This window comes from Anomaloglossus baeobatrachus, chromosome 6 (genome assembly GCF_048569485.1).
Source record: "Anomaloglossus baeobatrachus isolate aAnoBae1 chromosome 6, aAnoBae1.hap1, whole genome shotgun sequence".
Lineage (NCBI taxonomy): Eukaryota > Metazoa > Chordata > Amphibia > Anura > Aromobatidae > Anomaloglossus > Anomaloglossus baeobatrachus.
This window is the reverse complement of record NC_134358.1, coordinates 404,646,767-404,661,138: the sequence shown is the minus strand read 5'-3', so window position 1 is coordinate 404,661,138 and position 14,372 is coordinate 404,646,767. Positions and strand designations below refer to the sequence as shown.

The window sequence follows — 14,372 nt, the reverse complement described above, 5'->3', positions numbered from 1 at the left end:
ACACGACACCATTATTTTCAAGCACTGCCTTTAAAGGGGTCTTCTCTCAAACAAACTTTAAAATGCATTTTAATCAACAGATCTTGTAATAATCTTTTTCACAATTGAAAAAGAAAAAAAAAACTTTTCCTGTGCTGACATAATCTTATATATATGTCTCTGCTATGTACTGTGTAATGGCCGTGTCTGACCGCACAGGGACATGGTCTGATCATACATACCACAGCTCCTGGCCGGGGAGAATGAAAGAGAGAATATGAAGACATTACAGCATGGAGTCACAGCTGACTATTTTTGTGAGGTAAAGCATTTCCGTGACTGTTTTGAAACCAATGTTTTACCTCCAAAGAATTATTTGTAGCATAGAAACATTTATATATTTTTTTTTTAAACACCTCCAATTGTGGAAATTCTTATTTATTTATTATTATTATTAGTATTATTATTCCAAGACTTATTGATTAAAATGTACTTTATTATGGGACAACCACTTTTAACTCTCCTGGGCATGGAGTTCACTAGAGCTTCACACGAGCCGCTGGATCCTCTTTCATCCTCCATGACGACATCACAGAGCTCGTGGATGGTAGAGACCTTGCACCACTTCACCTTCTGTTTTGAGGATACCCCACAGATGATCAGTAGGGTTAAGGTCACTTTTGTTGCCCGCAGCTTTGACATTAATGGCTGTGTTGAGTTTAGAGGGCACCAAATTTATACTTGTTATACAAGCTGTACAGTGACTACATTACATTGTATCAACATGCCATATCTTCAGTGTTGTCCCATGAATACATATAATAAAATATTTACATAAATGTGAGGGGTGTACTCACTTTTGCGACATGCTGTATATAATTATTGGTGCTCTTACAGAGCTCATTGTACATTAGCTTTAGCTCACTTGCTTGAACTTTTACAGTGTAGATTGTCTTTAATGGACCAGAAGAGGTATCTATAGACATGAAGGAAGACATGAAGGAAGTCCAGTCTAAATCGACACACTGCAGACTTGTGAATCCTCATATTGCACACCCTGTGAGGATTTGCCGGTGTCAGATATGCATACTCCCGGACAGAATCTGACTAGACGGTCACATTTATATAATAAAGCATGACTGCAGTTTTATGGATTAGACTAGACTGCCCCTGTTTAAATGGTCCCAATCACATAACACTGCCCCGTACACATGAGCACTTACCTACTTACCTCCGCCACGTATTCAGATTTTTTTTTTCTGTAGTGAAAAGTGGGAAACAAAGTCTTCTCTCACCTAAAATAAAAGGGTCACGCATTAAAGTTTCAGCTGTCCTATCCTTTTCTATCCTGACATGTAATTGGACAATTCAAGGGACCCCCATAAACCTTAGTCAGCTAGTCCAGCTGACTATATGCTGGTTTAGAATATTTTTGTGTAATGTGTATGGGAGGAGGGAGGGGGGGGTCAATTTTCACAGAAAATCTGTCACCAGGTTTTTGCCACCTAATCAGAGAGCTGCATAACGTAGGGGCAGAAACCCTGATTCCAGCAATGTGTCACTTACTGAGCTGCTTAGTGTAGTTTTAATAATCTACTGCTGATTAATCAGTGATTTTGTCATTAAAGGACTACTTGGACAACAGTCAGGTAGTCCAGAATATTCATGAGCACTGTATAACTGCTAGATCTGCAGCAGAGAAAACATTGATTTTATAAAAAGGACAGCAAACAGCTCAATAAGTGACACATCGCTGGAATCACAGAACAAAAATATCTGTTAAAAATCCATGGGAAATATATAAAAATTAACTTTTATTGTTCCATTAAAACTCCGTTACACTGGCATCTTCCATACTGCCACATTCAGTGGTTATATGTGAGAACGCGTTTCGGCGACGACTGGAGGAAGGTGGTGTTGCCAAAATGCGTTGTCCTCCCATATAACCACTGAATATGGCAGTATGGAAGATGCCAGTGTAATGGAGTTTTAATGGAATATTAAAAGTTAATTTTTATATATTTCCCATGGATTCCTAGCAGATATTTTTCTTCTTCTGTGGTTCTACGTACTGTGCGGTTGGCTACCTCATATCGTGCTTGGATCTTGAGGACTTTACTACAAAGGTCCATACCGGCATACCTTCTGAACGGTGAGCGGTTCCTCTTTCTTCCCTCTTTTTGTGATTGCTGGAATCAGGATCTCTGTCTCTAGATTATGCTGCTCTCAGATGAAGGAGCAAAAACCTGGTGACACATTCCCTTTAACCATTTAACCACTTCTTGCTAACACCTCCCTAATATCACACCATAGAGCAATCAGCAGAATAGGATTTGAGACTTAAATTACAAAAGAAAAAAATAAATTTTTATATGTGAGATTTAATAGATGGTAGGATTACTTTTATATGCTATACTCTACCAGTATTTACAATATGGACCTCTTATTTTAAAGGCCTTCCTGTCATTTCCACAAAACAAAGTCTACTTCATAAGTTGGTTATTGGAGCGAAGCATAAGTGCATGGAGGATCTCGCTGATAAAGAAGTCCAGTTTGCCGTGGTAGGTTTTCACACTGTCCTTTGTTGGAGTATGCACCAGCTGGGGGCTTGTGCCAGGAGACTTTCTTGCACAGATGGCACGGTTTCTTGTATGTCCTTTCATTAAATATTTTATTTTTTTATTTATTTTTTTTTCTGTGGATCACTTGGTCCAAAGAAAAGAATTGGACATTTTACAGCCCCATTTCAGAATATCGTTAGTGTGAGTGCTATCTGTGAAAACCACGCATATCACTCGTACGAGAAGCACATAACAGAATCCTACACACGGAATGCTTGTAGTGCTTGATGAGATGCTTCTACTTAGTCTCTTTCAGGCGGTGAGGATCAGTGTTTTGTGTTGAACAGCAGACTGGATAAAGAAAATGGTGTGATTGGTGCATTAGTGAAAAAAATACCTTTTATCCATCCAAACCATGTCCCATCAATTCTGGAGGTTTTACGACACCAGGCCGCCTACAATACCCTGCTTAACAGCTGTATATCTGGCACAATAAACCCTACTGGTAAATATAGATTTATTTTCTGTTGCCTTTTTTTGTGCATAATGGGTTAACCAAGTTAACACAAAGTTATCCTTATACTGATGTGTGACGCCCCTGGACTATCAGGTCGTCACAGGGTATTGCACAATCTGCCCTCCCATGCAGTATCCACCTCCTTCTTGGTTTAGGGTCCATAACTATAATGGTGTTGCCTACATCAGCTAATCAAATCCTAGATACACCCTGCACCACACCCACCAAACACACCAGTGGACGGCTTGAGTGGCATAGAGTCGCCCACCTGGTGGGTTGGGGAGGAGAGGTCAGGAGTGAGTCAAGTCTGAGAAGTGAAAGTGAGAGGAGGGAGGGAGGGGGCTCCTGGGAAGTAATCTAGGTGGCAGACTGTGGCCTGGGCCTAGAGGAACTGGCCCCCGGTCGCAGGGGATCGTGGCAAGGGGCACGGATCTGTCGAGGAGGACAGCCGGTGGCCTTGCACCATCACCGGGGGGCTGGGACCAAGGCACAACTGGGTACGTGGACCCTAGGTCAGGGAGTAGCTTCAGGCAACCTGATAATTTACCCGAGGAGAACTGTGCCTTCAAGATCCGTTCCCACTCGCTCCAAAATTGGGGCATTAGCGCAACGAGGCGGATAGGACTTTCCAATTCAAAACGGTCCAGAAAATCCCGAGCGTGAGCCCTGAGAACAAGCTCCCACACTTAGCCATAGTTGCGAGCGGGACCCGGCAAGTTTCACATTACCGGGACCACCAAAGAATTAAACTTGGTGCCAGGAGGCAGGTCATGGATCACCAGGCAGCACCATTGGGGACTGGACCCGAACGAAGCTCCCCTCAGCAGCAGTGGTGGTGTCCAGAGACTTGTTTGACCAGTTGTCGGTGTCAGCTTAATGGACTGAGTGTGTACCACAGTAACCCCTTTGCATCCAACGGCACTCCCCTTCAATCACCTAGTCCTGGGGTATCCCCCCTACCCTTGGAGGGTCACAACACCTGGCTGCCCCACTCCATTATCCCCGGGTACTTCCAACTGTAGCGGTGGTACTCCTAATTACCACACACCATGGGTGGCGTCACAAACTCTATAAAATCCCTTGTAAATACCCCCGTTCATTTGAGTGGCCGCACGACCCCCGGGTCTGGAGACCCTGGAGCTACTGAGAACCCAGATCCGAGCAGCTCAGCTGCTGACACGGGGGCAGCACAAATGATCCCACTTTGATAATTCCCTGTCGGTCTCTTTTCTTCCTGTTCCATGTGGCAGAAGTGAATCACTTTTCGTCAACCGTGAGGTTACCAGTTATTACGCTATCAAGAAAGTGGTGTTCAAAGGGAATATGTCAGCTACCTACCCCCCAGACTCTGACTACATCAGTGTGTTGGTCATACGAACACCAGTAAATCCATACTTTTATTAAAGGGAACTTGTCACCTGATCCACGCCGCTCAATTTATGGGCAGCAGGAATTGGGCCTGGCTACATTTTTACAGAAACCTATATTTTTCACTGATTTTGGTGTTTCAGACAAAGTACACTTTAAAGATTTTCCCAGCACAGCTCTGGCAGTGGGAATATGGGGAGAGTTTTACCAATTAGCCAGTGTATTACATAGAACATTTGCTTAAATATACTCTGGTTTATAATTTTTTTTTTCCTTTTAATAAACTGTTCACTGGGGCTGATGACACTTGCACTTATTAGAGGATATTGTATTGATCTTCTGTGACCTTTAGGATTAGTTCAAACTGATGTCTGTGGTTTTTATCGGCATAAAGGAAACTTGTCAGCCCCAAAAAACTAGTAGTTATCTGCAGCTATAGTACTAATCTACAGGTAAGTATGGTTTTAAACATGTGCTGCAGTCAGTATGCTGGAATCTCCTCTCCTTGACTGACAATCTGCTTAGCGCACGTTTCTAAGGAGGAGGTCTGTCAAGGAGCAGGAGGACTGATCACAGCATGACTGTGTAGTGAGAGCTGATTAAGAGTCCCAATGCAACAGCCATGACTGGAAACGAGCAGTGGTGGGAAGAAGATGACTTTAACTAGAAGCACTGCTGCAGGGAGAAATTGAAGTGTTGCACGTGTTTAAGGCCTAAAACACACTTCCGCATAAAAAACGTCCGTGTGACACTGTCCGTTTTTCGGGTCCGTGTTCCGTTTTTTTGCGGCGTTTCTCCGGTACGTATGGCATCTGTGTGATGGCGTATGCGAGCCGTGTGTACGTGTAAAATGCCCATGTATGTGTACGTGGAATGTCCGTTTGTGTGTTGCACAATGTCGTTGATACATGTCGGCTGACAGCAGACAGAGTTGCGCGATGAGAATGAACTCGGGTGAACTTCACCCGACTGCATTGTCATGCCGCGGCTCTGTCTGTGTGCCGCGTACTGATTAGCGGTCACCTGTGAAGGATTCACCAGTGACCGCTAATCCCCCGAGTGACTGAAGTGAGCAGCCCTCTCTCATACTTACCGCTCCCCGATCACCAGCACGGTGAGGAACAGCTGTGCAGAGAATACGCGGCAACAATTACTTTGAATATGCAGGCCACTCATTAATCTCTCTTATTCCCTGCTTTCCCCGCCCACCGGCGCCTATGATTGGTTGCAGTCAGACACGCCCCCCATGCTGAGTGACAGCTGTCTCACTGCACCCAATCACAGCAGCCGGTGGGCGTGTCTATACTGTGCAGTAAAATAAATAAATAAATAATTAAAAAAAAACGGCGTGCGGTCCCCCCAATTTTAATACCAGCCGGATAAAGCCATACGGCTGAAGGCTGGTATTCTCAGGATGGGGAGCCCCACGTTATGGGGAGCCCCCCAGCCTAACAATATCAGTCAGCAGCTGCCCAGAATTGCCGCATACATTATATGCGACAGTTCTGGGACTGTACCCGGCTCTTCCCGATTTGCCCTGGTGCGTTGGCAAATCGGGGTAATAAGGAGTTAATGGCAGCCCATAGCTGCCAATAAGTCCTAGATTAATCATGTCAGGCATCTCCCCGAGATACCTTCCATGATTAATCTGTAAATTACAGTAAATAAACACACACACCCGAACAATCCTTTATTAGAAAAAAAACACTAACAAATTGCCTTGTTCACCAATTTTATAAGCCCGAAAAACCCCTCCATAACCGGTGTCATCCAGGATGGTCCAACGTCGCTTCCAGCTTTGCTGCATGAAGGTGACCGGAGCTTCAGAAGACACCGCCGCTCCTGTCACCTCCACGCAGCTAATGAAGGGAATAGCGCGATCAGCTGTATTCAGCGTTGGCCGCGAGTAACCTCAGTGACAGCTCAACTGATCGCGCTATTCCCTTTATTAGCTGTGTGGAGGTGACAGGAGCGGCGGTGTCTTCTGCAGCTCCGGTCACCTTCATGCAGCACAGCTGGAAGTGACACTGGACCATCCTGGATTACGCAGGACATGGAGGGCTTTTTCGGGCTTATAAAATTGGTGAACAAGGCAATTTGTTAGTGTTTTTTTTTCTAATAAAGGATTGTTCGGGTGTGTGTGTTTACTGTAATTTACAGATTAATCATGGAAGGTATCTCGGGGAGACGCCTGACATGATTAATCTAGGACTTATTGGCAGCTATGGGCTGCCAATAACTCCTTATTACCCCGATTTGCCAACGCACCAGGGTAAATCGGGAAGAGCCGGGTACAGTCCCAGAACTGTCGCATATAATGTATGCGGCAATTCTGGGCGGCTGCTGACTGATATTGTTAGGCTGGGGGGCTCCCCATAACGTGGGGCACCCCATCCTGAGAATACCAGCCTTCAGCCGTATGGCTTTATCTGGCTGGTATTAAAATTGGGGGGGACCGCACGCTGTTTTTTTAAATTATTTATTTATTTTCCTGCACAGTATAGACACGCCCACCGGCTGCTGTGATTGGGTGCAGTGAGACAGCTGTCACTCAGCGTGGGGGGCGTGTCTGACTGCAACCAATCATAGGTGTCTGTGGGTGGGGAAAGCAGGGAATACGAGATTGATTAATGAGCGGCCGGCATGTTCAAAGTAATTGTTGCCGCGTATTCTCTGCACAGCTGTTCCTCGCCGCGCTGGTGATCGGGGAGCGGTATGAGCCGGGGGAAGAAAAAAAACGAGCGCCAATGTAAGTATGACTGAGAACAGCAGAAAAAAAGGTAAGTATACTGAATTTAATTTAAAAAAAAAAAAGATCGCTAGTGTAAAAACGCACACGCACGAAACGTGCGGAACACGGACATACTCCGTGTGCGGTACGTACAGGCACGGACCCATAGATTAAAGCGGGTCCGTGCCTGCGTGCTGCCGGCCAAAAACGGACATGTTGTCCGTGTAGAAAAGCACACACACGTACTTACCACACGGACACACGTTCCGTGTGATTTTTACGTGTGTGTGCGCCATCTACCATTGAATAACATGGGTCTCCGTGTGTACATGTCTCCGGTACGTGCAAATACGTACCGCACACGTACAAATTAAACGGATGTGTGTTGCGGGTCTAAAACTGTATGAACTTATAGATTACTCCTAATGCTGCAAGACTGGGAGTTGGTAGAAATGGCTGTTTGGGAATTTGGAGGCAGTACTGCTGGTAAAGAACTTTTGGCTGGGAGAAGAGGGTAAAAGACAAGGTAAAGACAAGGCCTTAGTTCACTACAGGGTAGTCCATTTTTGCTTGCATTTAGGTTTATTCTTAACCTTGTCACGTTTCATTCTTTTAGATCATACAAATATGCTACACTTTGAGGTCTCCTTGGAAAAAGATTTAAAAATCACCATTTCCTTTCAACATCCTAACGGAGCCAGTCTCTGCTGTGGTATGTATCATTTAATGTTTGGGGTTTTTTGTATGAATTTTATTTTTCTTATAACTTACTACTTGCTTAGTGATGCTCTTATAATGGAGGTGAGAAAAGACGGCAAAAATACCCGTGCTACATGGTTCTAGTGGGTGAGACACTGGAATGATTTTTTTTTTTTGTGGGGGCAGGGTAAGAAGGCAACATTTTTAAATATTGATTTACAAATTGTGATAAATAGGCAAAGTACAATAACTGTTTAAACTGAACTTTTCGGAAATCCATCCATCTGCCTATCTATAGCTGCAATGCTCCACTGGCATAAATCCTAAGTCATATGACAAGGCTCGTTATAGGGTCACTTTTGACTTTTAGGATTGCTACTTCCAATAGGTGGCACTGGAGTTTGTCTCCTTCCTCCCTGAAGAGACAATTTGAATATTTCCCAGAGCAGCATTGTAGCTCTACGTCCCCTCACTGGCAGCCAGATTGTTTTTTCAGTGTCCGCAAGGGGAAAAGGTTTCCCTCGGGATATAACCAGATTCTCCTAAATTGCATGTGACCAGCGTCACTATTTAGTCTAGTATCTAGGCAATAGAGCAGAATGCTGACAGTGATTATATTAAAAGCTGACAGGATTCAGCATTCTACGTACACATACACAAAGAATAGTAAAAATAAATAAATAAAAAGCACTGATGACCCTTTTTTAAAAGTGGTGATTCCCTATTAAGGAAGATGGATGCTGAGACAAGATAGCCGAGATGTGTTTGTGTGTTCATTTGTTAACCATTTCAAGAGGGGGGCATTACCTCGTTACTGATCAGGTACTTAAAAAAATAAATAAATAATAATAATTAGTTCATACATCTACAGCGTACATCTCTGTAATTATAATGATGAATTAAGAAAACAAACAAAACAAACAGAATAGGTTTAGGGGAAACTATAAGCAGATGAGTAAGGGGTACTTCTCACATAGCGAGATCGCTGCTGAGTCACAGGTTTTGTGACGTACCAGTGACCTCAACAGCGATCTCGCTGTGTTTGACACTAAGCAGCGACCTGGCCCCTGCTGTGAAATCGCTGATCGTTACACACTGTTCTGGTTCATTTTTTGCTTGTTGGTCTCCCGATGTGCAGCACACATCGGCGTGTTTGACGGCGGGAGACCAACGAGCACCGACTCTGTAAGCAGCGTACGCTGGTAACCAGGGTAAATATCTGGTAACTAAGCAAAGCGCTTTGCTTGGTTACCCGATATTTACCCTGGTTACCAGCGTACACCACTTAGCGATGGCTCCCTGCACACGTAGCCAGGGTAAATATCGGGTAACCAAGCAAAGCGCTTTGCTTAGTAACCCGATGTGTACCCTAGCTACGTATACAGGGAGCAAGCGCTGGAAGCCTGTAAGCAGTGTACGCTGGTAACCAGGGTAAATATCTGGTAACCAAGCAAAACGCTTTCCTTAGTTACCAGATATTTACCCTGGTTACCAAGCGCAACATCGTTAAGAGTCGATGGTGGCTGGTCGCTGATGAGATCTGCCTGATTGACAGCTCACCAGCGACCATGTTGCGACGCACCAGCGATCCTGACCAGGACGTATCGTGGTCGGAATCGCTGGTACGTCGTTTAGTGAGACGGTACCCTAAGGAATTGGCTAAAAGATAGGGAACAAAGAGTCATCATATATGGTACTTTCTCCAATTGGGCTATAGTCAGCAGTGGGGTGCCGCATTGATCTGTGCTAGGACAAATTCTTTTTAATATCTTTACTCTAAATTCCATCCACAAGGTCATTAATAAAGTGTCAGTCTTTGCTGACGACACCAAACTATTTACAGCAACAAGAGGGCAGCCATTTTAACCTGCCCAGGCCAAAGAATCTAATGCACTGACAGGATGCAGCAAAGTCCCCCAATAAAGATGGAGGCATGACCGGTGCAAAACACTAATGGAGCAACCACTCACACACTACCAATGTATGGAGGTGGTGATTGCTTGGTGATAAAATTGTACACAAATGACTTGTGTAAGACACTGTTCACACATGTAGGTGCACAGTGTCTGGTTTACAGCTTATTAGTTACGCCCATCGTATTGTTACCCCTCTATAAATCACTTGTAAGACCACATCTGGAATATGGGATTCAACTTTGGACTCCATATTTTAAAAAGGATATTAAGAAGATAGTCCAAAGGCGGTTAACTAGACTACTACAAGGAATGGAAGGCCTCCCATATGATGTGAAGTTGGAAAAGTTGGATTTGTTTAGCTTAGAAAAAAGACGTCTCAGAGGAGATGTCCTTTATATGTACAAATGCATGTGTGGTCAATATAAAGGACTGGCACATGACTTATTCATTGAAAAGACAATACTAAGGACCAGGGGGCACGCACGGCGAGTGGAAGAAAAGAGATTCCGGCAGCTAAATAGGAAAGGGTTATTTACAGTAAGAGCAGTCACTGTGGAATGCCCTACCACAAGAGGTAGTAATGGCAGATACTATAAGAGCTTTTAAAAAAGGCCTGGATGATTTCCTCAGTAGACAACATTGTTGGTTATAAATTAATTGACAAAATATAATAATTGCTGGCAAAAGGTTGAAGTAGATGGACCAAGGTCTTTTTTCAACCTATGTAACAATGTACATAGAGCAAAAACCTGGTCCCTTTTGATCTAGTGACAGGTCTTCTTTAAAGCATAAGTGTCTTAATTTTTATCTCCATAAAGGAATAGTACACCAGAATATAAGTAACTTTGTAATATTTCTTATCAGACAAATTTACTATTTTCTTCTTGTACTATTTACTATTTTCTTCTTATTGTTCTGAATACAGATTTTACCTCAAAATTGAGAATTTGATAATTACTGATCAATTCTGGCAGAGAAAGAAGCAGATTTGTCTAAGATCTATTAAAAGTTGCTTATTTTCATGTGTACTATTGATTTATAAAATAAAAATTAAAACGACAGTTCGGCTTTAAGTATACATATAACATCTTACATTTAGGTTTAAAATTGAGAAATGCAAAAAAAAGACACTAAGCAGATCATTGTACTTAATCTTTACTGAAAATCTCTTACATCCATTTTGACTTGTGAGAAGTAATATTTCTCATGTTTCTGTAGTTGTTGTTGACGTCTTGAGCTGCAGGAGATTGGTGTCTAGTGTCTACACTGGCCTATCAGACCCACCTTCACCCTGGAACACTGAGTTCATAGTGAAAGTCCTGAAAAGGTAACTATAGACTATTTTGTCATTATTATTTATTATTATAGCGCCATCTATTCCATGGCGCTTTACATGTGAAAGGGATATACATAATAGGGACAAGTACAGTAATCATAAACCATACAAGGCACAGACCGGTACAGAAGGAGAGAGGACCCTGTCCGCGAGGGCGCACAGTCTACAAAGGATGGGTGAGGATACAGTAGGTGAGGGTAGAACTGGTTGTGCGGCGCTATATCAGACTGTGGGTTACGGCATGTTGTAGGCTTGTTGGAAGAGGTGGGTCTTCAGGTTCCTTTTGAAGCTTATCAAGGTAGGCGAGACTCTGATATGCTGTGGCAGAGCATTCCAAAGTATGGGAAGGCATGGGGGAAATCTTAAATGCGATGGTGGGAAGAGGAGATGAGAGGGGAGTAGGGAAGGTAAGTACCGGGAGACTAGGTCACAGATGTAGGGAGGAGACAGGTTGTGGATGGCTTTGTATGTCATGGTTAGTGTTTTGAACTGGAATCATTTTGGCAATGGGAAGTATTATGATTCAGTAACCGAGGAGGATCATAAAAAGGACAAAAACTCGGAAACCCAAAAAATAACGAGTGGCTGGAACATTAATGGCCTACAGACCTAATACTGACACACAACTAGAAGTTGCCGTATGGTGTGCCTACGATGGCCTGGTCGTCTCGACACAGCCGGAGAACTAAATATTCTTACAGAGAGAAATGTTAGAAAAGCTAATCTGCCTCGGAGCAGTCCCTAAAGATAGATAGTGCCCCACATGTAAAGACTACGGTGATATAGGAAAACACAATACGTAGCTAGAGAACAGATTCAGCAAATATGAGGCCCAAACTATCTGCATAGGAAAGGATAGGAAAGAGCACTGACTGCAGCCGTAAAAACCCTAGTAAATACCAGCATGCCTGATATGGAAAAATACTGAGCCTACACAGACTCTTCCCCACTATATCAGTACTCTGGTCTTACTGGAATCGAAGAAAAACACTGATATAGAGGAGGGACTGAATTTAGTACCAAACATGACAAAACACCATATATAGCAGAACATGGAGCATAGTAGACAGATACTCCCAGCAGGGAATGATCCAACTCCACCAAGAACTCCACACAGGCAAAATAACAAGAAAGTGAAAACCATAAGCAGAGGTACAAAGACCAACTTATCTGAGAGGAGTTCTGGTAGACACAGAGAAAAGGGCCGATTTCAGAATGTCCTTAACACACAGGAGATACACTGAGCACCGGCAAAGAACAGGAAGAAACTACTGTTATATAAGCCCAATCCGAATGGCCTGCTTGCCAATCCTCCTCAGCTGTCTGTTTCCCATTCACCAAGTCTACTGCACTACCAGCACTGACCACAAGAGGGAGCCCCAAACTGGAATTTAATTCAAATTTATTCACATCAGGGAAGCCAGTGAAGGGATTGAGGAGAGGTCGGGGAGTATCTGGGGGACAGGTGGATTAGCCAGGCAGCATAGTTTAGAATAGATTGTAGGGGTGCGAGACTGTTAGAAGGGAGGCCACAGAGCAGGAGGTTGCAATAATCCAGGCAAGAGATAAGGGCATGCACTAGGCTTTTTGCAGCTTCTTGGGAAAGGAATGTTATTGATCATTCTATAATTTTCAAGAACAAGTCCCATCGTAATCAATATCAAGACATTTTAAATCTATAGCACTGAGGAAAATGGTTGTGTCACCACTGTCCATGCTCTTCTGATCTGTCCTCTTCCGAAGAGTAATAAATGCTTCAAAGCCTGTTACAGGCAATGCTGTGGTTACACATTGTGGGATATGGTTAGGATATGCCATAACATTATGACAAGTTTGTCCCTGATTTGCAATATCAATGGATATACAATATTGAAATTAAATTCTGTACAAATGATTAAAAGAAAACTTATAAATTCATCATTGACTTCCAATTTATATCTTGTCTTTCTCCGCAGTTCCATGTCAATTCCCTTAACAATGAACACTATCTTTAAGACTGGGCAGGAAATGAACGTTTCTGAACATAAAGAGATAAAAAGCGCAAATGAGAGCAATGTTCTGTCTCCAATTTTTCCAGAATGTCAAGAAGAAGATGTAATTCAACAACCACACAGCACACCACAAACTGAAGAGCCAACCTGTACAAATATACCCAAAAATGAGGACAATGAGCAGAATGAGGGTACGTTACCCAATGCTGAAGATAGTGGTCGTGTACAGTCACTTGAATTGCAGGAATCTGGTTCCTCTGAAACCCTAGAACTAAGTGCCAGCTACACAGAAGAAATCTATTTTATCCATTCAGGAATCGGCCCCAGTGGCGTAGAGGAGCATAACTCTAGTGTAAGAGAGGAATCTGCTAATCTTGCAGAAAAACATAGTGTTACGGAGGAATCTTATTCTAGTCTTGCAGAAGAACCTAGTGTTACAGAGGAATCTAATTCTAATCTTGCAGAAGAACCAAGCTCAAGCCTTATACAGGAACTTAGCCCTATTATGCCTGAAGATCCAAGTCCCAATGATACTGAGGATACAAGTTCCAGTATGAGCAGAGAGCAGAGTTTAAGCATTACAGAAGAGCCCAACACGAGCATTCCAGAAGAACCGGTGCCCAGAAGCATGTTTGAGCATGAAATTGATGAATCCTATTAATTCCAAATAAACCTATGAGGGGAAAATTATGCTGCATGATAAGACTCGTGTGTTCCTTCCCCAGCCCTCAATAAGTAAATGTTAAAAAATTAAGGCTTAAGGCTATGTGCGCACTAGAAAAGTGATTTTTCTCATGAAAATTTCTTGAGAAACTAAGGACATATATAATGTCCCACCTCCCTGCAAATTCTAAGCTGGCACCCTTTAGTCACTTTCATGTGGCACTAAAGGGTGCCTAGCCTTGTATTTAGCCAAAAAATAAATAAGTAATTAAAAAAAAAAATGATGTGGGGTCCCCCAACTTTTGTAGCCAGCTAGGGTAAAGCAGACGGCTGTAGCCTGCAAACCACAGCTGGTAGCTTCACCTTGGCTGGTAATCCAAAACAGAGGGCACCCCACGCTATTATTTTACATTAAATAAATAGTTTAAAACAAAAAACGTGGGGTTCCCCCGCAAATTGGATCACCAGCCAAGGTAAAGCGGACAGCTGTGGTCTGGTATTCTCAGACTAGGGAGGTCCACTGTTATTGGATACTCCCCAGCCTAAAAATAGCAGGCCGCATCCGCCCCAGAAGTGGCACATCCATTAGACGTGCCAATCCTGGCCCTTCC

The 14,372-nt window shown here is 43.3% G+C and overlaps 1 protein-coding gene across 1 annotated transcript in view; it reads left to right on the top strand.

Moving 5' to 3' along the window:
- The window catches only part of LOC142243945 (mediator of RNA polymerase II transcription subunit 1-like), a 196,190-nt gene extending 182,431 nt beyond the window's left edge, over positions 1-13,759 (top strand). Inside the window, exons 14-18 of the mRNA XM_075316138.1 lie at positions 2,434-2,540; positions 2,847-3,045; positions 7,773-7,868; positions 10,990-11,098; positions 13,063-13,759. Coding sequence (XP_075172253.1) covers positions 2,434-2,540; positions 2,847-3,045; positions 7,773-7,868; positions 10,990-11,098; positions 13,063-13,759 — 1,208 coding nt within the window. The remainder of the gene's footprint in view (positions 1-2,433; positions 2,541-2,846; positions 3,046-7,772; positions 7,869-10,989; positions 11,099-13,062) is intronic.
- The last annotated feature ends 613 nt before the right edge of the window (positions 13,760-14,372 follow it).